This window comes from Sabethes cyaneus, chromosome 3 (genome assembly GCF_943734655.1).
Source record: "Sabethes cyaneus chromosome 3, idSabCyanKW18_F2, whole genome shotgun sequence".
Taxonomy (NCBI): Eukaryota; Metazoa; Arthropoda; class Insecta; order Diptera; family Culicidae; genus Sabethes; species Sabethes cyaneus.
In genome coordinates this window covers 72,930,997-72,956,208 of record NC_071355.1, presented here as the reverse complement: position 1 = coordinate 72,956,208, position 25,212 = coordinate 72,930,997, and the positions used below count along the sequence as shown (strand labels likewise).

General features: G+C 40.8%; 1 protein-coding gene across 1 annotated transcript; it reads right to left on the bottom strand.

Annotated features, from left to right (window-relative positions):
- Nucleotides 1–1,260: 1,260 nt before the first annotated feature.
- Nucleotides 1,261–17,200, bottom strand: LOC128739718 (katanin p60 ATPase-containing subunit A-like 1). The gene is made up of 5 exons (XM_053835216.1): nucleotides 16,953–17,200; nucleotides 7,194–7,558; nucleotides 2,120–3,050; nucleotides 1,825–2,058; nucleotides 1,261–1,764 (listed from the first exon to the last, which is right to left on the bottom strand). The coding sequence occupies exons 1-5, from the start codon at nucleotides 17,198–17,200 to the stop codon at nucleotides 1,566–1,568; spliced, it is 1,977 nt and encodes a 658-aa protein (XP_053691191.1). The 3' UTR covers nucleotides 1,261–1,565.
- Between the last annotated feature and the right edge of the window lie 8,012 nt (nucleotides 17,201–25,212).

The following is a 25,212-nucleotide window of genomic DNA, read 5'->3' as shown; positions in this document are numbered from 1 at the left end:
TCGTGCCGGGCAACCTTAACCGAGCGAGTGGTCCTCTTTGAGAGGTGACGCTTAAGCCACTCGCCTGAAGAGCTTTGGTGAACGGGAGAGAAATCGCGGATAAGCCGTCCACGTTATAAGGTAGGGTAACCAACCTATTTTAGAACCCAACAGCAGCTGTACATAATTTGGACACTTCCATTTGATTTTGCTGTATGTGTGCTGTGTGTGTGTGTGTAGGTTGTGAGTGACCTTGGAATCATCTCGACTCAATCTTCATAGGTGTTGTTCTTAGAATTTTCCCGACTCAACCATAAGAAGTATGCCAATCATATGGGTAGCAGCCGCCCCCCCCCCCTCTAAAATAAATTTTTAATCGGTACTTTTAAAGCAAACTTTTTGCTATTGAGTTTCTCAAATATTAGAACGTAGAACATTTCGGCAAGAAGGGGAACATTCTGGATTTGGCATTCCACTTTTGCACTATTACGCAGCCCAAATCTTCCAGCAAAACAACACAAGTGCAAACCATTGTCCATAAATCGCATTAAACAATACACATATTTTATTTTTCTTACCTCAATAACACCGACGATTCAATTTGGCAGTAGATCGCCAATGTGATATTCCAAGATTTGTTATCCAGCGCGACTGACTCTCACTCCTGTTTTCACGGGAAGCTACCCTGTGAACGTGGCGGAATATGTAGGCTGTTGCTCTATCTCGGGAAAAGCAGTCCCTTCACTACATGATCGTTGTTCGTTATATTCAACAGCCAATGGCAGGTTTCTAGAATCTTCATCTAGAAATTCATCTTTCTACATCGCTTAATATCATATCATCATCAAGTTCTAGGTTTTACTTTTAGTTTTGACTGTAGCTACTTACATCATATTCATGACGAGTACTTCTGCACTGGTGTAGGATCTAAGATGGAAAGGAAGCATCCATCAGCTGCTGAAAGAGCACCATCAGTCTCTTCCCAATTTCCAGGTGTTTGAAAAAGTTAAATTTTCGATTTTTTAAATTTTTTTTAAAGAATCATTAGGATTCAGAATAACAATACGATCAAAATATATACAGAACCGAAGCGGACAAATGACAGTATTCCGTTCAATATGCAAAACAGAGGCGAGAGCTAAAGGAAGGTATATACCTCAAGACGCTATATTGTCAAAAAAGAAACAAATGAGTATCAGCGATTCCTCTATTTAATAACATTGGAAAGCAACCTTATTCTACGGTACAAAGTTTACGTTTTAGTTGAATAAACTAAGCTACTGATGACGTGGATGTATAACCAAACTAGCGTGGCCAAATCTGCAGTTTATTTTCATCGGGTCGGATAAATCAGCCATCAATCAAGGTAACAGTTACAAGTTTTTGGATTTAACGAATGAACTCAACAATGCTTAAAAATTGTAAATGAACACTATGGCTTTGAGGAATTAATTATCTACTATGAGATCATCCTTTGGGAAACTGTGAAACTTCATCCCAGGCGAAAGTAGTTATAGGTGCAGTAGTTACGATTCGCTTTGAGTCCAACATTTTCATTGGACATCGATTTGAGCTTAGATGTAACACTAGCAGGAACCGTACTCATCCATCCATGTTTCATAACGTGCCACATCATTGGCGGATACAGATTTTCGTGTCTTTACCATTGCGTCCTGGAAGTCCTGCGCCGTTACAGGTAGATCCACCTGCTCACGTCGGATCATTTTAATTTCCATCGGCGTCAAACCGTTAATATGCCGTCTCATAGCCATCATTGCTGCGTCGCTGAAAAAATAAAACAATTACTTAGCATCATAAGTAAAAACACAACTGTATCGTACATACCGACAAACATTAGCAATATCAGATCCAGTGTAGCCCCGCAGTTGCTCCGCTGTTGCTTCTACATCGAGATCGGAAGAAACGTTTACACCTTTCAAACACAGCTCCATTAGCGCTTTCCTAGTGTTATCGTTCGGAAGACCAATGTAGACTCGCTTTTCAAACCGTCTCCGGAAGGCTTCGTCGATATCCCATGGATGGTTGGTCGCCGCTAAAACCATTATTATTTTTTCATCGCTATAAAATCAAAATTTCCTAATTAACGTTCAGAAACACTACTAGTTTTAAGAACACTTACTTAGAAGCATTCAAACCATCCATCTGTATGAGTAACTCTGCTTTAAACCGACGACTTGCTTCGTGTTCCGAATCGCTTCCTCGGCAGGCGCACAGGGAATCAATTTCATCGATAAAGATCGTACTGGGTGCGTAGAACCGAGCCATCTCGAACAGTAGCCTTACCAGCTTCTCACTTTCTCCGCGGTATTTTGACGTCAGAGTACTCGACGAAACATTAAAGAAGGTGGTTCCGCACTCGGTAGCGACTGCTTTCGCGAGCATTGTTTTACCAGTCCCCGGCGGCCCCACCATCAGAACACCTTTCCAGGGTCGTCGAATGCCGCGGAAGAAATCAGGTAAAATAACCGGAAGAACTACAGCCTCCTGCAAGATAGCTTTCGCTTCGTTTAACCCGGCAACATCATTCCATTGCACGTTCGGATTCTTCTGGAGCATGTCCTTTTCCAACGTATCAACTAGGTGAGATTCATATCCAATTGAGCTAAATAACTTTGGTTTTTCAATTCTTTTAACCGGTGATTGCTGCTGTTGCGGTGAATTTTCTTCCACTGATGTGACTTCCTGATCGTCTGATCCACCGCCCTCTTCGGATGAAGACTTTTTCGGTCGCTCCTTGATTTTCGAAGTAGCCAGCTTACGAGCGCGGATTCGTTCGACAGAACGACTCTTTCGAAGCGAAGATTTCTGGCCGCTGTTTCGACTGCTGCGTCGTTCGGTTGGAGTGTTCGTCGAGCTGGCATAGCCGACACTGGTCTGGTGCGTCAATGACGAGGTACTCTGGTGGTTGGAATGATTGATTGAAGGCAACGTTGGCTGTAGCTCCGGATCACGACGACGCAGCGAGGAAATCCAACGGGAATCGGTTGCCGTCGGCGGGGACGCCGCGTTGGAGGCCGCCATACCAGCATGGCGAGGATTGGGGTGAACTTCTGGAAGAAATGCGAAATAAAACATTAAACCGTTGCTCAGTGGGCAGAATCGACCGAAAAAACGACCGATGTTTTTAAGGGGTAAAAAGTGATTTTTCTTACGTAAAAAAGAACACAAGAAATCAATTGGTGATGGTCTCAACGCGCAACAACTGAACTTTTGAAGGTCTGGAACGAACAACTGTATTATGCCATTTATCAGGTTATACTAAAGGTATGGACTGAAGAGGAACTACCTACGGACTGGTAGGAAGGTCTCATATTCCCTATTTACAAAAAAAAGCCATCGACTTGAATGCAACAATTATCGAGGCATTACTCTCCTCAATTATACGTACAAAATTTTCTCCAATATCCTGTTTCTCAGACTGAAGCCGTTGCAGGAAACCTTTGTTGACGAATTTTAGTGCGGTTTTCGAGAGGGACGCTCCACGACGGACCAAATGTTCACCGTGCGACAAATCCTCGATAAATTCCGGGAATTCAACTTACGGACTCACCGTTTGTTTAAATTCAAGGTGGCGCACGATTCAGCTAAACGCAATGAGCTATGGCAAATTATGCTTGAACATAGTTTTCCAAAAAATACTGATTAGGCTGATACCTACGCGCTACCCTTGATGGTTCAAAATCAAGCGTCAGGATAGCGGGAGATACATTGGACCCATTCGTGACGTTAGACGTCAATCCGCAAAGGGTTTGCAGACGATATCGATATCATCGGTGTTAACCGTAGCTGTGGAAGAAGCGTACACGCATCTTAAGAAAGAACCTGCGAGGAAAAGCTTATCATAAATGCTAGCAGAACAAAGTACATGGTGGCTGGTAGAGATCGTGGTAGCTCTTCGGGTGTTGGAACTACGGTGGTGATAGATGGAGATACTTTTGAAGTGGTTGACGAGTTTGTTAACCGTGGTACGTTATTGACATGTGACAACGATGTGACTCGTGAAGTAATAAAGCAGATAACGGCTGCCAACAGGGCCTTCTACGGATTATGTAGCCAACTGAGGTCCCGCATAAAACTCCGTACAAAACTCGTGCTCTATAACACGCTAATACACGCTAATTCATAGTGGTGCTCTACGGTCGCGAAACGTGGACGTTAAAAGAGAGCACTTGTCGTTAATGAGCGTAAGATCCTCCGATGAAAACTTGGTGGCATGGTAAACGAAGTAGTGAGGCGTAGGCGCATGAATCATGAAATATACCAAGTATACAAAGATGCGGATAATATTGTGAAGCGACTAAAACACGACAGGCTACAATGGGCTGGCCACGTAGCGAGGATGCCAGATGAAAGACCATCGAAAACAATATTTAGCAGAGAACCCGACAGAGGCCGACCCCGTACCCGTTGGATGAGCGCTATTGACGAGGATTCTAGAGCCGCGGGTGTTAGGGACAGCCGGCGAGCGGCTTCTGAATTCGGCATGGATTCGATAAGCGGATTGTCGCCGAAAAAGTAAAGTAAGTAATTGCTAATGAGTGTTGAAAATTTGTACAATTCTGTAGTGCATGAAGGATATAGGATATATTATCTTTCAAATGAGACTAATAGCGCATAGATCGGTTTGGCCATCTCTGAGAAACAGGCGATAATACCTTGTCAAAACAGGTTTTTTAAGCATAACTTTTAAAATAATTGTTTGTTTTCAATTTAAAATTTTTGAACAATTTAGTTTTAACAAGAGCTTTCATTTGATAGTAAGATCGTTGAAATCGATCATGTAGTTCCGGAGAAACCCGTGGCACGTAGTTTTCACATTTTTGCTTATAACTTTTAAACGAAACGTCGTATCACGAAACAACTCAATAGTGATCTACTAGACAATAATACCTTTCAAACAAAAGTACACTGAAGTCGCTTTTTACGCGGTTTTTTACGCCCCTATTTTTACGCGGTTTTCGGAATTTAGGCGGTTTTTTTACGCGGTTTTCGGAATTTACGCAGTTTTTTTTACGCGGATTTCGGGATTTACGCGATTTTCGGAATTTACGCGGATGTGCTCAAAACGTCTCTTTTTCGCGTAGTGTTGAAATCCACAAAGTTTTTTTTACGCGAAACTTTGTGTTTTTACGTGAATTTTGGAATTTACGCGGTTTTTTACGCGGTTTTCGGAATTTACGCGGTTTTCTGAATTCACGCGGTTTTTTACGTGGTTTTGGTAAAAAGCGACTTGAGCGTAATAGGGAACGATTAGGTTCAGCCATCTCTGAGAAACAGGCGATAGAAAAAATCATTACATACATACACACATACACACATACAGACATTGCTCAAATCGTCGAACCCTATCGATTGGTATATGTGACTTGGCCCTCCGGGCCTCGAATCAATTTCGTGTTTTTCGACCAATTTTTAAACCTTTGTTATAGTATATTAAAGGTAATAAAAACTACTCAGAATCTGAGTTTGTACACTTTAAGGGCATTTTGAGTAGTTTTAACCAAGTTTCAGCTGAATCCAACCTATTTGCACGTAACTTCATTTAAGAGCAGTTTCTTTTAGCAACAGAACCTTTGGATGACTGTTCAACTTCATAAACAAAAGAAGTTTTAAATTTTATTTCAGAATACCGCCCAAATTTTAAGTTTATTTGAGTTTTACGTTTGATGAATTTCGCCCCGGTGATCAATTTGCCCCCGGATTAGGGTACTCGACACGGTGGATCCCAAGTTTGGTAAGGGGACAAACAGTTTTGAAAAAAGTTGATTTTTTTGTTAACCTTGACATGTCTATCATGTAATAGTTTATAAATTTGTCTTCCCTTGGCAATGAAAGCCATATTGAATTTAATCAGAAAACCGCGAAATTTGTTTAACAAAAAGCAAGTTGCTGGTTCTGGAAAACAAACAGTAGTAACCTAGATGGGTTTTGGTGAATTCTATATTACACTAGTAATCTATCTTTCCAGTTTAATCATAGACACTCAAACGAAATGCATGTCGTATTCCCGAGGGTCCAAGGAGTCATTGGTCTTTACAAGCATCGTAGTTCCAACGAAATTAACATCATACCTATCGCCTAGAGTGATTGACATGGACTGATGTTCCGGTTCCAATCTCCCTTGCTGATTCTAACAGCATCTGAATTCGCATTAAAAATTCATGTTAGACTCATTGCACGCAATCGTCTGGTCAGTGATACTATTGATGCTGCCGGTTTTATTTACAAAATGAATTTTAAGAAGAAAACAACAAAAATTAAACCATACCGAATAGAATAATAAGAGCAGGCGACTTTCAAAATGCAACCAGCCTAGGTAGAATCAGATAATTTGGGTGTTAATCAATTTTTAAAAACCCTGCGGTGTACCATAAAGTGAAAATCAAATACTTTCGTGCGTGCAAGGCATTGCAATGCGTAGTTTGTTGGAAAAACTGGTCGATAATAATTGGTCAGTGTGCATATTGATTCTATTTTAAACGTCAATTCTGGTCATTTATGCATTAAATTTTGCTCATAGATTGCATTAATCCAAAAAATCCAAAATAAATTTCTCAAAAAAAATGTTTAGAATGGAATGACTGATTTTATAACTTTAGACATAAAATATTTGTGTTTTGTTTATGTTTCTGATATAAAAATAAGTATTTAAGTAGAGCGTTAAACATGAAAAATGAAAAACTGTCAACAGATTTTTTATGACCATCGTTTGCCGTAAAATTATTTTTTCATAAGAATATAAAATATAAACCCTTTCGACAAAAAAAAACATTTTTATTTAAAAATATAATAAATAGGGAATTACTTTACATGCAAAACATGACGGATAGCGACCTTGTAGTTTCAGAAACTCATACACAACCACCTGTGACAATTCAAAGCAAAGTTCTAAGCAAAATGGAAACAGGGAAAACTAAAAACTTTTTCTCACGTCAACCACGCGGTGCCTAAGTTTTGAAGTATCGTTCCTCCAAATGAGGTCAATGATAGCACCATCTGAAAGTGTAAAACAGGCAGCTGCTTTTTTTTCGTTCGTTAGCCCATAATTGTAGGTATCCAGGTCAATAGTTCTACTCATTAAATCTCAAAGATAGACGTACTGTTGGTCACCCCAGCTTGACCTCCTTTTCCCCACCCAGTCGCAAACGTCTGACTGCCGCAGTAAGAAAGCCTCAGCCATCAGCCGTGCAAACCAACCAAGACGGGCGCAAAAGTAACATAAATTCTATGCTGACCTTGCGTGGGTATTTTATTCTTCTGCAGGTTGACACGGATCGACGAGCTACCGATGCCTACACCCGCCCCGCAGCTGGCCGCCACATTGGATGTGCTGGTTGCTTTCTTCACGCCAACACCCATGCCGGGAACGCCACTCAAGCCACAGCCTGCACCGGAACTTCCCGACGATCCATTTGTCGGTCCGAGGTTCGTTGCAGCGATCCTTGACGGCCGATGAGTGGTGGTAATTTTAGTGAATGCGAAGGGTGCTAAATTATCCAGTATTAGCGTGTCCATCATCCTGGCCATGTGTTGAAAGCTGGACGTGGAAGGCTGAGAGCTGAAAGAAGAAAAAAGACAATTGGTAAATTAGCAGAGAGTCAAAAAGTAAAAAAATCGTGATTTTAAATGGACGATAATCAGCTTTCCTGCTTATAAGTTGAAAGTTCTTTCATTCAAGGATTGGCACATATTCTGAAGATTATGTGTCAGATTCGTGAAAAATTTCAATTAATTCTCAATTAAATCAGCAGCTACACTTCGGGCGCCTTGACACCATTAATGAACGCTTGTCGTTATTTCACCCTGGTCAACGTGCTACTTTCATGCTGTTCGAGCTACAAAAGCTTATGTTTCGTGTTACCAATCCACCGGATCTTAACATTATACCAAGTCTCCAGACGGACGCGTGTCTTACCCTTTTTTCCAGGACACGAATTTAATCCGTTCTACAGAGCCGTGTATCGCTAGTACTAAGACATGAATTAATATAGAAATTTAATATTTAATAATTCATATACCTAGTACCGTGAAACAGTAACAGAAACAGTAGTGCAAATAATTGCTGTTTAAAATAGCAATTCAAAATTAAACCACAAAATGTCAGTTTATTTTAAAAAACTGCATAAAACATTCAAAATTGCATAAAATATTAGGCAAAAATTTATTTCTAGTCGAAAAATGATTTTTAGAAGTTAAAACTGTTTGCGAAAAAAATTATTTTTCTTAGTTTTAACGATAATTTGAATAAAACGCATGCAACGTTAAGAAATGACATTCATTCATCATAGACAATTTCAAAGCCAAAGTCCATTTGAGAAAACCACTGATACGGGAACAGCTCATGTTCCAACAAAAAATTCTAAACAAAACAACAAATACAAAATACAAATGTTAAGTTATAATTAAAATTACCAATAATTCTAATTTGGTTTTACTCGTTTGACTTTTTTCCTTTTAGTTTCGTGTATAACAAATATAATAACATTTTTCGCAGCATTATGAGGAAATTTGAACTGACAAATTCATAGCACCGGAAATAGCAGGAAGTGAGCAATCACAATTAGAAACGTGACAGCAATTGGTTGTCCAACTTCCTTTGGGGTTTTTTCCATTGCGACGTAGCAGCTGTAAGTGTATTCGCAACCGTCGCTTGCCCTACTTTTGATTGTCACTTATTTATTAGTTTTCCCCATTTACCTCAATCCAAAGACATTCCTTTATGCTAAATAATTGATCAACGGAACCGGACAATAGTAATGAGAGCTAGTTTTCCCTCCCAACCGAAGAGGTCGATGTCCCCGGTCATGCTATCGGTATGCCGCACAAAGCACATACTCGTGGCATAAAACTCCCGCCAACACAGTGACAACAATTCAAACAATGATTGAACCAACCGACACCAGCGCCATAATGAAGTGCAGCAAAAACAGTCATCAAGAGTCGAGCCCTGATTGAAATAGAGTTTCTTAGTAAAATAGGACCACTTCTCTATTTCCGCTATGCGGAAACCCCCAAGCTAACTTTTATGAATTATTGATAACGGCTGGAATAAAAATAAACCCAGCCCAGCGTAAACTATGAAGTAGAAAAAGTGTTTAACCTTTACGTCCCCCGGTCCCTGATATCAAAAATAACTTTTAGGACTATACATTGATTTTTATTCAATTTTGTGTAGCAAGTCTTAAAAGAACCACAATGCCATACATTAACAACATTTGGTTCCATTTTCCCGGAGATATTCCGTATCGCAAACGAAATTTAAATAGAAATCTGCCTACGATAGGTTCTACCTGATTTAATATATTCCTAGAAAAAATTAAATTGGACGATTTTGAATCTCAGTGGGACTGATAACGAATATTCCAGAGTATACAAGTTTGCTCAAAATACGTCCAAATGTTCATCAATGGTCGGCTTGAAAAATCCTGTGACTAGATCCCATTTGCCATGTTACCACTTTACCAGAAAAATCAGAGAGGTTTTGTATAAGACACGACTGCATAGGTAATGCAACATAATGAATAATCAGTTAGCTATCGATTTTTAGCTCAAGTAATTAATATTACGATCAAACATTTAGCATTGGATTTGAGTTTAGAATTCCATGTGACTACTCACGTTTAGTCTTCTTCTATCTTCCTTAAGTCCGTACTATAACCGTACTGTGAGTTTAAGAACTGTAAATGCATGTGTTAGCTTAGGTTAGGATATAAGAAAATCTTTTAATTTTACCTTTTGCAAGTAAGTAGCACTAACAACTATCGTATAACAATTAATTTAGATTTAGATAACGATTAGTATAGTATAATTAGCATATAATCACTTTAGAGTTAAGTTGAATTCTAGGATAATCAATACATGTAGTAATAATTAATTGTAACCACTTTTTCGGCTTGTTATACATCCGCAATCGCACTTTGATGACTTGCCATTTTTTCTCCTACTTACGATCTGTCGTCCGTCAAGCGAACACAGTTGGCAATTCGGAGCAGGGTTGCGCTGAACAATGTACATGGACGCAAGGTGCGTCGGATCCCGTAGGGTTGTGACACTCCCCCTCGTTCGCCACTGCAGTCACTGTGGCTTACCTTCCATTGCACCGACGTCTCGCAGCACTACCTTGGTCGCTGGTCTTTCCAGAACTCCTCTCGCTGTCTGGACGATTACTCGGCGACCCTGTTCGTCTTTAGCCAAGACGGTGTCCACCACGCGACCTCGTGGCCAGTAGTTCCTTGGAAGATTGCAGTCGACGATCAGCACAAGATCGCCCTTATCGATGGGTTTTATGGACTGGAACTTCGTCTTCCAGGTCAAAGTAGGTAGGTATTCATTCAGCCACTTCTTCCAAAAGATGTCCGTGTACAGCTGGGCCTTCGTCCATCAGTGCTTGAGAACAACAGGTCTATCGTTGAGACTGATCGAGGACTTTCTCCCATTAGACGATTCTAACAGAAAACGGTTCGGTATTAGGGGGGGTTCAGTATCGTTATCTAGCGGTATGTCAGTGAGCGGTCGCGAGTTTAGTATTATTTCAATCCCCATTAGCATGGAACGCACGAATTCGTCATGGGGCACGCGTGAGGTGTTCAGATCGTTGAGGGTCCTCTTGACAGATTTTCCCAAGCATCCCGAGCAGCCGCCAACATTTGGAACCGTTGGGGAGTAGAGCCACCACTTTGAATCAAGATCATCGAACTCAAAACTTCGCCTTTCGTCGTTATGCACTTTCGGGAACTCGCTAGTCAGTAAGCTAGTCCCGTAATGGTTACCCACCACGCGTGTTTCCGAAGACAAGATTTGCAACGTACATTCTTCATCCTTCGAAGCTGGTATGAACCAGAGGTTCCTAGTGGTACGATAGGATACCTTAAGGCTAAGCTCGGGTTCATTGCCTTTCCAACACGCAGGTTAATGTGGAAACTGTAATGACCGCTGTGTTTAGCGTTTACCATCGCGGATTCTATTGTGCAGAGTCCATATACTATCCAGCCAAGACGGGTTTCACACTCCATCGGTTCATTTTCCTCTCCTTCTACGCTTTTCAGGGCATGGCCCAATCGACAGTTGTTCATCCCTATTAAGATTCGTGGAGATACACTTTCGTAGGATTCCAGTGGTAAACCTTCAAGATAGCGATACCTGGTGGCCATCGTCGGAACTGACAAAGACTGCTTTGGAACAGATAGATCCCGAACAGTGTTCGGATAGAACTGGTAACTATTTTCTGTAGCAGCAATTTGTTTTATGCAGCTCAAACTGTAAGTATATTTTAACCATTAATGTTATAAATTTGCATTTGATTGTTTACGACTTACAATAAGTAGTTTCCTTTCTAATCTTCGTACACACTATAATCCTTTTTTCCACTATCGTTCCTTCCTTCGCTATCTCTTTTGCTTTTCTTGCCCTTTCCTTATCCTGGTAAACTTTAGTTAATAAATATTACTCACTTAATAACTTCTTTTTTTATTTTCAAGTATGTACTTACGATCGCGATTTGCTTTAAATATTAATCTTCTTTCTCTCTTTGCAGGTTAACAACAGCCACGGCAACAGCGGGAATTGCGCTTGAACAATTGGTCTAGGGTTTAGACTCGAACAACCGGTGTCTATTTTCGATCACTGTGTTAGGCTGTAGATTACTAATCACTTTAGTGAACAGCTGCCGATTACTTCTGGTCTTCTAGAAATCACTGTTTTACAAGCCGTTTAAATTTTCATCCACTACTGCTCTTTCCGTAATGCCATATAATTACAATTTTAATTTAAATGTAACTTTGCCAAGACCTGCTAATATTTTTCCTACATTTGTTTTTTTTTTTTTCATCTGTCAATCTGACGAGCCGCGATCAGTCGAATGCACCGTTTTCGGTTACACCGTCGCACTGCCCAGCGGTGTCAACAAACAGTATGGACCAGTATGGCTCGAATACCTCGCTGGTGTCATTTACTAAGGAAATCTTGAGACAGCACCACTGACTCGTTTTCTTTTCGTTGCAAACCACTCGTCCAGTCGAGACATACCTAGTGGATAAGGATTTCCTTCTAGATCCAGTTCTTTTAGTAGGCTGTGCTCTATTAAGGTTGCCGACGATCCGTCGTCGAGGAAAGCATAGGTTTTCACTTGCTTCCCCCTACCGGATATAGTCACTGGCACGTACCGAAACAGAACCTTCTTCGTCGCCCTAGAGTGCGTGTTGTAGCTCGCTGAGCTTTCGTTCGACGATTTCGTTGATTCGGAACTTGCAGCCTTACTATAACGTTTGTCGTCGTGCAATAGTCTATTATGCATCAACGTACAGCTATTTTTTGTGCTATTTTTACAGCTATTGTGGACGACTTTATTAAGTCAACAAGCTTATCGAGGTTTCCCTTGAGCAAATATCAATTTGCATACCAATCAGGCTAATCTACGATAACGGCGCTACAATCGCTAGTTAGCAAAATCGAGAAATCGTTTCAAGCCAAAGAAATAGCTTTGGTTGCGTTTCTCGATATTGAAGGAGCATTCGATAATGCATCCTATAGCTCAATGCGTTCCGCAATGGAAGCGAGGGGCCTGGATAACTGTATTATCGAATGGATAATGGCGATGTTAAAAGATCGAGAAATTTCTGCTGATCTTGGAAGTGCACAACTAACTATAAGATCAATGAAGGGCTGTCCTCAAGGAGGAGTACTGTCACCCTCATTGTGGTCATTAGTAGTAGACAAACTCCTAGCCTTTCAAGCAGAACAAGGATATGAGGTGATTGGTTACGCAGACGATGTAGCCGTCATCAACCGTGGCAAGTTTGATGACACAATATCTAATCGGTAAACTGCGCTAAATATGACTTAGGGATGGTGTAGAAAAGAGGGCTTAAATGTAAACCCTTCCAAAACTGTTATAGTGCCTTTTACTAAAAGGATCAAGCTAAATTTAACACCACCTATTCTAGATGGGGTTTCAATTCAGTTTGAAAAAGAAGTTAAATACCTTGGTGTCAGTTTGGATAAAAAACTAAGTTGGAGCTCCCATCTAGACAAGGTTATCACTAAGGGTACAAATGCCCTATGGGTTTGTAGTAAAGCCGTGGGGAAAACATGGGGACTACGACCAAAAAATTTCCATTGGATTTACTCGGCAATAGTTCGTCCGAAAATTAGATACGCCTCACTTGTATGGTGGCCCAAACTTAATGAGGTAACCGCTCAAGTAAAGCTAGGTAAACTACAGAGGCTTGCTTGTATTTCAATAACTGGAGAAATGAAAAGTACACCATCAGTTGCTTTGGATGCCCTTCTTAACCTGTTACCTCTGCATCAATTTGTGAAGCAACAGGCCGCGAAAAGTGCCCTGCAATTCAAACGGTATAACAAGATTTTAGACAGTGATCTGACAAGACATTTAAGGATCGTTAAGGATTTCAGGCTAAACTCAGATATTCCTACAATTGAAGATTGGATGACAATGAACACAAACTATGACGTTCCTTTCAAAGTGGTTAAATCAAGCCGCTATGTTTGGGAGTCTGGTGGGCCAAGTTTGCATCCAGGTTCAATAGTGTTCTATACTGATGGGTCGAAGATGGGTGAAAATACTGGAGCTGGGGTTTTTGGCCCTGGAGTCAGGAAAGTTACATCAATGGGTCATAGCCCAACAGTATTTCAAGCAGAAATTCACACCATTATTGAATGTGCGAATATCTGTTTAAATAGGATGTACAGATTTGCAGAGATCTGCATATTTTCAGATAGTCAAGCGGCTCTCAATGCGCTTAAAGCTTTTACATGTAAATCGAAGCTAGTGTGGGAATGCATTCTCTCTCTTAGGCAATTGGCCAGTAAGAACGAAGTAACTTTATACTGGGTGCCCGGTCATTGTGGTATTGAGGGAAATGAAAAAGCCGACAGTCTAGCAAGAGAAGGTTCTGCATCAAACTTCATTGGTCCGGAACCGTTTTGCGGAGTCCCGGAGTGTGCTCTGAGAACCGAAATAAGAAGATGGGAAATGTCCATGGTAGAATCAAATTGGAACGCCACGGACACATCCAGACAAGCAAAAAGATTCATAAGACCAAGTGCAGCAAAAGCCCGGATCTTATTAAATCTTAGTAAAAAAGATCTTACTACTAATTACTGGTCTGTTGACTGGTCACTGCCCGAGCAGATATCACTTAAACAAAATAGGTAAAAATGATACTAAACTACTGAATGTCGTTTTTGCCGATTAGATATAGAAACTGTTGAAGATATACTCTGCAATTGTGGAGCATTATTCAATCAAAGGATGTCAATATTTGGAAAGGGGTTATTAGAGCCTTTCGAAATTTGGCAAAGCGATCCTGGTAGGGTATTAGGCTTTATACAACGAGTTGAGCCTAACTGGGACCGTGTGCTATGTTAACCATTGTCCATCACACCTTAATTGTGATAGGATATCTAACTAGCACCAGATCAAATATGGGTCATACAACAATAGTCCTTATCAATGGACGCAGTTGTAATATGGCTCTACAGGAGAGAAGTAAAAAAATGGCATGACAAGGTGTAATATTTGAACCTACACAAACAACGGCAATGGTGGAGTGCTTAGGCTCGTCCTTCTTCCTGAAGTGAAACCCAACGGTAACTCCGGGAGGGATTCAGGAAATGGGAAGCAGGAGAATTTTTAGTAGGTAGGCGCAAGCTGGCATCTTGCGAATCCTATACAACACCAGGAGGTGTTGTGTTTAGACTCGCATGAAAGGTCTTGCACTATGAAATCTTGTCCGACTCTGTGAAGGTTACTGCCGGTGTGAAACATGTCTTTATCATAACCATTGCTGTTTCCCATCTTTATGGATGAGATAATATATGGAACTATTGGATATATGGTACAGAAGACCCAATCGAGAATTGCTTTGGAATCTTCTAACGATGAAGTAACTCAATGACCTTGGCCTAACCGATGACATTGTTTTGCTCACCCAACACCGAGCCGATATGCAGAACAAGCTAGATGAGCTTTCCGACAGCTGCTAGGCAGCAGGTCTCACAATCAATGTAGCATAGAACAATTTTATGGTAGTGAACAATGGCACTTCTACCATCATGCTTGATGGCCTGACAACACTAAAGATGTTCGAGTCGGGTAAGGTACCCGCGCCCCTGCCCGTACCAGAGTTCGGATCGAGTTCGGCTATCAAAAAAAAATTGCGGGTTAGAGCCCGGTACAGGTTTTTTGTTTTTTCTGAATCGGGTACGGGTAGGGTTCGGGTGTCCAAATGTTCACACCCGACCGTCTTTAATTTAAAACTGTCGCTCTAGTTTGTTTCGCTGGGATTTTTTTTCGAAGTGTTATATCCGTTGGCGTAATCCTATGATTTATTAAAAGGCTCTTTATAAGTAGTTACATTAAAAATTCCAACTAATCACCCCCCCCCCCCCCCCTTACATACCTCGGCCGTCAAAGAAAGTGTAAATATTTGCACTGCCGTTCAACTTAACCAATCAAGAATAGATCAAATTAACTATTCATTCTCCAAACGGAAATTTACTCGACTGGTCGTTTCAATAGGAAACTCTAATGAAGGTGTGACGAGTTCAATTCAATGACGTTATGTTTCTCTGCTAGGCGACTCAGTAGAATTAGTAATTTGAGGAAAAGTTCGTCTTGGTATTATACATATAAGAACCGTTTAGTACACCCTTCTAAATATATTTATTTTTGGAAATCGCTCATTTCATAACTTCATACCTCATGAACCGACATTTTTTATGAAAATGCAAGAAAATTCTTAAATTTCTTGAAAAATCGGAATCAATCGGAAAATGGATTTAAAAAAAAAGAAAAATTCCACGACAATGATAAACTCCAAAGAAAAGTCGAAAAAGATTCATATATTTCTTTCTTATTAATATTAATATTATTCTTATTTCATATACTAGGACATAATGGGTTAAGCTAAAAAAAATCCTAGTATGCAAGAGCAAATCAGTAAGAAATACATTAGTTTATTCATAAAACAAAACTTGGAAAAACAATTTGTTCAGATGTTGCAGTAGAAGATTGATACTATTCTCCATGTAGGTACAACAATAGGTTCTAGCAAAAAAATGTTCAGAATTTTCATTGCCGGTCAACTAAAAATAAAACTGATAAAATCTGTGTTTTAAATAGGAAATCGATTTTCTCCTTCAGCGTAATGAACGAAAAAGTAGGTATCACATAAAAATAATGTAAGTTTCAGGTTTTTGCTCCATTAGTTTTTCCTGCATGACCCGAAAACCGCAAATTGAATTTTAGGCCCGTAAAAAATATACTCCCAAATATCACACACAAAGTTGTCCAATTATGAAGCGTCATTCTACAACGGCTAAGCACACGTGCAGCACCTCAGTGGCATCGATAGGCCACGCCACAGCACCAACAACAAAAGGCACCATCGTCCGGCAAATTGAAGGGGTCATCAAACTCCGTCCACCGTCCGTTCAAGTCGCCCACTGTAGTCGCCTGAACACACAAGCAGTGAACCTTCTACGCCCATTCCATTCCCGGTCTCAAATCGGAACTTGAAAGCAATCTAAATGGAATAGCGTGCGACCGGAGTTTTCTATGTGAGCGCACTGAGTTCATCAAATGCTTCGTCCTGCTAAAGGAATGAAAATATGTCGGGGTTTTTCTTTTCTTTTACTGCCATGAGGCGGCTTTTAGTCCTTCTTTAACTGGTATAGAATTTTTGCATACCATCACCAACTTTTTCCCTGAAGGCACCATCGAATAGTTGAAGATGTTCTTGAAGTGATATTGCAAAAATGCAACACACGACATCAAACTTCTCTTTGTTGTATTGTTAGAAAACTCACTGTTAGATGAATACTGAGCAGTTATTTCTAGGCTTCTAAGAGAACACAAACGCAAATGGTGTATAATTACGATATCGATTCGAATTTGAACTGGCTTGAAGAAAATGAAATGTTTCCCTTACCATTCATGCAAATTCCAGAGTGAATGGTATGGAGTATGCCGTATAGACTCGATGCTATGGATTGGAACGGCTACTTCATATTCCACATGAACATCGGACCGCTCCAGTGCCGGATGTGAGTTGGATACATTCCGGGACATTTTGTACGAACCGTTGGAACTGTTATTGTAGTGTTCAACGAGATTACTGCTGCCGGTAGTTCCGCCAACACTTTCGTACTGTTGGTTATAACAACCGTAACTGTTCATCGCACTGTTCCGGCTGGTGCACTGTAACATCTACAACAAACGATCTTCCTGTTGTTCTATTTTAGGAACTAAGCTTGAGCACCATCATTTTTAACATGACTCACAAAAAAAATCACCAAAAGAAAAAATACTCCAAGAGGTCAGACCTCTTCTAGCAAGCAAAGGCACAACATTCAATGACCGCGGACAAACTTAAACTGACCGATGGACAGGACGTTCACCAACGGTAGTGTACCGCACTCGGCACGACAAAAAAAACCCAGCGCATGCCACCCTCTGCCAACTGGCCACACAATAAATCCTCATCCCCTCGCGTAGACACCTCTCTTTCACTCATTGGAATTGTTTGACCATAGTGTTTGAAGTGGTCGCAGCACGCAAACACAGACGACGACGCTCGTGCTCTATTATTATTACTATTATTATTTTTATTATAAAGGATCTCGCGGCGCGAAGCTCACAAGGGGTTGTTTTTCTATTTACCACCCTACAGTCACATTCTCACCTTCCGTAAGGAAGCACACCGGCATCAGGCATTGCTAGCCAAATTTGTATATATAAAATAAAGCCATCCCCCTAACCCCCTTGGTGCTCCACATTACACGCACCACTTCCGAAGTTACGAAGGCCTCAAAAAGCAACTCACGGCGGTGCGGAATCAGATTAGAGCAATCGGGAATAGGTATGCAAAGGAATCTGAAGTTTGCACTACCAGCGAAATATGTATGGTAGAAGCATAGAAAGTAAGTCAAGACTTTCCCCCACTCTCTCCCGGTGGCATGGCGCCAGCATTAAATTGCGGTGAAGTGAGAGCCACTTTTTCGGCATGCGAAAGACGAAGGATTCGTTCAAGCAGCAGATTTGAACCTTTCGCTTGTCTAATAGTTATCAATGAACACTTTCACGCTGGATAGGTGAACGGCCCGACAGGATAACCTTCGCTTGCAGTGTGGTGCATTGATTGATGTCTAGAGGAAATAATATAAACCACCAACATCATTGTGGTTCAAGGAATTTCGCGAAAAACAACTATGTAAAAGTAGTATCAGGTGTTTTGGTTATCATCAAAACAGTTCAATGATTTGTGTACTCATTCACCAGTGCTCTGATTCTATGGTTTGATTGGCATAAAGTATCAATACCTATATGTTGCTAATGGAGCACTTTCCTCACATTTATCGTAGTTTCCTCGAACCCTTAAACAATATACGTCCTTCAACCATGCCCACGTACAAAATTTCATGAAATTCTTAGACCCTTTAAAAAATACCCAATAAAATCAATGCACTTGTTCGAAAAAATATTAATAAGTTCAAGACAAAATTAGTAAGCGAACTGTTTGAACTAACGATGAATTATAGAGATTGGTAATCTCTTCAATTTTAAAATATTTTTTTCGTTTAACATACTTCAGAAACATCGCATGAATCAGATAAATTCCAATCTGATCAAAATCAAGGTCATATCTTTGCGATTTATTGAGTATCAGATTCTCACGGTAACTAAGATTTAATGTGGAGTGCAAATCGGCAACATTTCGGTTTATTGCTAGGTTTCATTCGAAGCCCATAGCAGTTTGGGGAAGATTGGCGGAGAGCCGCATCGAAAAAGCTCATTCATTTTTATTAAATGTATGTATGCAGCTTTAAAATATATCTATCATTTCGATGATAGATCCGGCGAAAAAAGCCATTTGGATTTTAATAGATAAAATGGAGGAATGAAACCGATATGAAACCCGATTCAATCCATCAATAATGGTGAATGTAATATTTGTCATGCCACCTTTTATCCCCATTTATCATCAGAATCGGAAAACGAGATGTCTTTGCAGCAGAATTTTACTGTTTGTTAATTATACATAGGATTTCGATGTGTTAAATAATCAAGTTTAAGGTGAAATTCTGCCAATTTCAACAGCAGTTTTTTTATTTGAAACAAAAATTCCATTCATGAAAATATATTTACTGTGTCCAGATTGGCAAGAAGAATGCAGTGAATAAATTTCTATAAATAAAACCCCGCTTTTGCGCCCAAAAATTGCTTCCGAAATTGGGCTCTCCGACGAAAAATTAAAGACTGCTAATTTCCCGTTAATGTATTGTTCAGGAAGTTTTATAGCCATATATAATAACTTTGTTGGTAGCTGCGAAAGTGAATATGCCAAAAATGCTCCTATTGATTGCGAGCTCAACTCTGCTGAACAAAGGTCTCGTTCACCGAGCGACAGACAAGTGTCATCATCTTCAACAGGAATAGCAACAGCAACAAAGGGTACGGGAGGGTATTTCCAGCCCATTAAGCGGTAGCCTGAACAATATTCAGGAATTACGTTGAAACTATATTTATTCGAGACAAGATTTTTATACCAGTTGATAGAATAATATTTACTGAATATCGGCGTGTATTTTGGTATCAATAAAACGCTACTGAATTTGAGTTATAGTCGCGAGAAATGATGAAGTCGCTGCAGCTAAATTGAGCCCATTTTCTATAGTGGTGTCTGTGTTTTTTAAATCCAATCGGTCGAAATAGCCTGCACAGGTTTTAATTGCTTTTCAAAAACAGATCAAAAGAGAGCGATTGATAACTTGTCGCTGTTGCCTACATTCCGAGCTCATTGAAGATAATTAGTTTTCCAGTGACAACAGCTTGCTGCTGACGCTAGTGTATCATTGAATCGTTCATATACATTAGCGCCGGTTGTCACTTAAATACTAGCTATGTTAACAAGATAGAAGCATTTCAGGCGTTTCAGGCCTCACATACTGGTAGTAGTGTAAATAACGCACCATATGCTGGAATTATAAACAAAATGCTGCTAATGGCTAGTGAATGAAAATTGATTTATATTTTCATATCAGAGGAGAATTTTTGTGTTCTTCCGTGATAAAAAGAAGTAGAATTGTTCTGTGATTGCATATTCACAGCTGTTTAGTTTCTAGAATAAGTAAACGTGATCATAATTGTGTGTTTTCCAAACTGTCATCAAGAGCGGATACGCGTAAGCGATTGCTGCTGGTTTTTTCAGCCTGATTACGTGCCAGAGGAAATACAGTGGTTTTGATGTTTATTGAATAAAATTTAGCAAATTACTTAAATTTTTATGAAAATAGTTATAACACATTAAAGTCATTCGTTTCAGTATTGTTTTATAGCGGCAAAGTTTTTATTTGGGATAGTGTAGCCAAAAAAGGTAATGTATACCGAAATTAGTGATGGGAATACCCTCCCGTACTCTATCTGGAAAATCAACAACCAACTGAGGAAAAACACTGCAAGAAGCATTCATCAAATTAGATGTGCAGTGTCATTAACTAAATGAAACGATTTTTTGTAGCTAAATTTAACAATACATGAGAACTGTAAACCATGCTAAAGATAATTAATTGTTTCATTTAGTTAACCCCTCTAAGATCTACATCATTTTTAGCACCGCAAAATTTACTAAAATGACCGTAACTTTTTTATCTTTCAATATTTTTTTACCAAATTTGGGAATTTTGCCGAAAATATTTTCTATTTTCATAATATCTATAGATAATGGTCATATGTCATATGGTCCCGGAGTTATTCCGGAGTTCCTTGGGGGACCGAGATATGGCTTTTTTAGATAAAATTGCCAAATATCTAAAATTTGTGTGAAATCTGTTGATTTTTGTAAACATATCATCGACTGTGGATATAATAGTTACTTTGTCGCAGTTAGGAGCCATGGTGCGCACCATCCGGATCCGGGGGACACTTTAAATCCGGAACCGGTTCCCGTAACGGGACATTTCAGCATCAGTAAAGCATGTCGTGTCGCATATCAAAAAACATCAGCATTCGACAAAATAGCGGCTGGCGATCATCTCATGTCTCTCAGAGGCCATATGGCCGATTTCAGGTCCCGGACAGGTTCCTACAAAATCCGTTCCGTGCTTGAATCAGAAAAGAAACCCTCCCCGGACCCGGAACCGGCCATACTGCCTCTTAGAGACATGAGATGATCACCAATCGCTATTTTGTCGAATGCTGATGTTGCTGATGGGCGCATGGCAAAAATGGTGATTTTTTATTAAAATCCAATATGGCGGCCAAACCCAAGATTGCCGTCAATTTATTTTCACTTCATTAAAAAGCCCTATCCTACCTATTTACAAAACCGTGTCGTTTGTTGTTTGTGTCATTCCTAGCAAATTTTGGAAATGTCACAATGATTATATGAAAATTATGAACCTTGTTGCAGATGACTGGGTGTTTCATTTAGCAAATGCTAATGGATACTTCATTTTACAAATGTTTCTTGTAGCATTTTTTCTCAGCTTCCCAAAACGAAAATTGGTTGAGGGGCTCATGGCGAAAACTGGGATTTATGGATAAAATCCAATATTTAGTTAAAATTTATTTTCAGCATTCAGAAAGTGGTTAAAGTTGGACGGATACGTTCGGCAGGACATGTTGCTAGAATGCCGGACAACTATCCTGCAAAAATGGTTTTCGCACCGAATACGATGGGAACAAGACAAAGAGGTGCACAGCGAGCGAGGTAGCAAGACCAGGTGGAGCACTGGGTGTCCGCGAAACTGGAGACCAGTTCTATACCCGTCGATTACTACGGTACTACGGTCGCGCTCGGTCCTGCCCGCCAGCATATACTTCGTTTTACACGTATTTATCTTCAACCCAATCTTCTCTGCTTCACGTTTTTGTCTGGTGTACAGATCTTCCACCGCCTCGAATGTTCTGCAGACAGCATCCACGTCGTCAGCTAAGCAAATAACTGGATTTATTGAGAATCGTGTCCCGCATTTCAATTGTCGCTCGTCTTGTAACACCGTCAAGCGCAATGTTGAATAGCAGGCAGGAAAGACCATCTCCTTGTCGAAGTCCCCTGCGAGATTCGAATGGGTCCGACAATCGACTCGAGATTCTCTTACAGCACTGGATCCCATTCATCGTACACATGATAAGTCTATTATGCTTATCCGGAAAACCGTTTTTGTCCAAAATTTTCCATAGCTCTTGTCGGTACACTATCATATGCGGTTTTGAAATCAATGAACAGGTGATGCTTGGAGACTCGTAATTCGCGGCGCTTCTGGAGGATCTGCCGCAGGGTGAAGATTTGGGTCGTTGTCGTTCGTGCCTGATAACTTCCCACAAATCTTTTGGCTATTGGCGATAGTCGATGGAAGATGACTTGGAACAGCACTTTATAGACGGCATTCAGGATAGTGATCGTTCGGTAGTTCTTACAATCCAACTTATCGCCTTGCTTGTAGATAGGGCACATAACCCCATCTTTCCACTCCTCCGGTAGTCGTTCTGTATCCTAAATCTAGACAATCAGTTGATGTAGACAGCCGGCAAAGTTGTCCGGGACCATTTTAATTAGTTCCGCTACAATGCCATCCTTTCCCGCTGCTTTGTGTTCTTCATCCGCTGGATGAATTCTTTTATTTCCCTTATCTATAGCCCGTACGCCATTCAGGTGTTCATCGTAGTGCTGCTTCCACTTTTCAGTCAGTCAAGATACCTCCATCTTTATCTCTGCACATTCCGGCCAGCGGCACAAAGCCTTTGCGAGATTCGTTGAGACTCAAATAGTACTTTCGAGTGTCGTTAAAGCGGTACAGCTGGTCGAGTTCTTTGTACTCCTTCTCCTCCTGGTGGTGCTGCTTCTCCTGAAAGAGCCGGGTTTGCTGTTTTCGTTTCTGTTTGGATCACTCCACATTCTGACGGTTGACTCTACGCAGCATTTGTACCCGCGCAACGTTTTTCTCTGCCAATATCTGCTGGCACTCCTCGTCAAACCATTCGTTACGTCGATTCGGTGTCACACGGCCTAGGACGTTCTCCGCAACGCTGTTATGTCTGTTTTCACAGCATTCCAACAGTCCTCAAAAGGGGCTTCATCCAGCTCACCCTCTTCCGGCAGCGCGGCTTCGAGAGATAACGTATTGCTTTCGGCGACATCTTTCGGTTGTTTCAGTAGCGCTAGATTATACCGTGGCGGGCGCTGGTGTCGCACGTTGTCTACAGCAGATAGTTTTTGACGTATTCTTACCGTCACTAGGTAGTGATCCGAATCAATGTTAGCGCCTGGATAGGTTTTGACGTCGAAAATGTCTGAAAAGTGCCGACCATCTATCAGAACGTGGTCGATTTGGAAATTCCGTCTAGTTGGGTGATCTCCAGGTGTACCACTGGTAGAGGTTGTGCTGAAAGAAAGTACTACGTATGGCCATGTTCTTGGAGGCGGCGAAGTCGACAAGTTGCTGGGTAAGAGGCCATGGACCACTTTGGGGTCAATTTTATCCCCAGTGCGCAAGGCGCCGATGGTACGCATTACCCAGTGGTTTATCAACCACCATTACGGGTTCTATGCAACTTTAATCTATTGACGGTAATGAATGCAGACAATTTCTTATTTCAGTTATTGCCATGTGTCATTATTCACACTCTTTCTCATTATGCTACAGGATGTTACGTTTGTTTGTCTGTGTTGCTAAGTCTGTTTGTCTATGGTTCCAATTCCTATCAGACGTCCAGACCTTGGTTCAGACCTGTAATGTACTCGTTTCAATTTTGGACTAATTTGGTCATGGGCTTTTCTTGGACTTTGTCTGTGATAATTACGATAGTAGTAATAGTGCGCGGAATTATGTACATGACTGTGCGGAATTATAATGTGTCCAAGTCCGCCGGTCCGGCAGAAGGGATGAAATCAGAGATCTCCACTGCTGATGGTTACCCGCCATGGCTTTTATCTGTCGCCAGGACAGGTTCTCGTCTACAGCCCGGATGTCGTTGGCTAAGCTCCGTCGCCATGAGCCTCTGGGTCTGTCTCTTCTACGCTGTCCTTGTGGATTCCAGTTGAGTGCTCCTCTGCAAACCTCGTTCGCTCCTTTCCTCAAGGTGTGTCCGATCCACTTCCACCTACGTTCACGAATTTCTGTGGCTATCAGCCGTTGATGACACCGACGATGGAGTTCCTCATTGGATATCCAGTTGTCACCCAGTAAACCATTTAGTTTGTATATCTCGATTGCAACTGAGGTATACGAAATCATATCTGAACGAAAAAGTTATATTTCACGCCATATAAGAACATATATGTACCAAAGTGGAGGCGATATACGTGCGAAAATTTTAACAACTATTTGTAATTCTATTTTGCGCAGTTTTTATAACACGCAACTAAATACTACTGAATATATGATATAGATATAATCAAATATTGCAATTGTCTATCCTGTTTTATAATTCACAGTCATGAATTGTATATGAAGACACGCACGACTGCAAAACAACTTATTGTTCACTTCGATTTGACATACTCTAATCATTATACAACTCCAATATGAAATTGACATGAAAACGATTTAATGTGAACTTTCTATTACGATTTTGTGTTATCTGGGCAGGCCACCAGGCACGAATGATATATCGCAGGCACCGGTTAATGAAGACCTGCAGTTTTTGCGTTGTATCCGCTGAGACGCACCACGTTTCGCAGGCATACAGCAGTACGGATCTAACGTTTGAATTAAAGATTCGGGTTTTCGTACGTAGAGTGATCTGGTTTGAGCTCCAAATATTTCGCAGACCTGCAAAGGCTATATCAGTCTTGGTACCACCATCGGGCGTTGTTTGGCTACCAAGATATTGAAGAGCGTCTACCTGCTCAACTTGTTGTCCCGCTACTGTGAAGTTGGTGGCATTGTCAGTGTTCACTACCATAGACTTAGTTTTCGCTACATTGACTGTGAGACCTGCTGCTTGGGAGCTCTTGGAGAGGTCATCTAACTTGCTCTGCATGTCGTTTCGGCGTTGTGCGAGCAAGACAATGTCGTCGGCTAGGTCGAGGTCATTTAGCTGCTCCATCGTTAGAGGATTCCAAGGCAATCCTCGATTTGGTCTACTGTCAATTGCTCCAACTAATATCTCATCCATAACGATGAGAAACAGAAGCGGTGATAAAATCCAGCCCTGTCTCACGCCAGCAGTAACCCTTATGGGGTCGG

Coding starts and splice junctions, on each gene's coding strand:
- LOC128739718 (XM_053835216.1), bottom strand. CDS start 17,200: ATGAACAGTTACGGTTGTTATAACCAACAGTACGAAAGTGTTGGCGGA. Junction 3,051..7,193: donor TTTTGCGCCCGTCTTGGTTG/GTTTGCACGGCT, acceptor CATTTCTTCCAG/AAGTTCACCCCAATCCTCGC. Junction 1,765..1,824: donor GATATTGCTAATGTTTGTCG/GTATGTACGATA, acceptor TTATTTTTTCAG/CGACGCAGCAATGATGGCTA.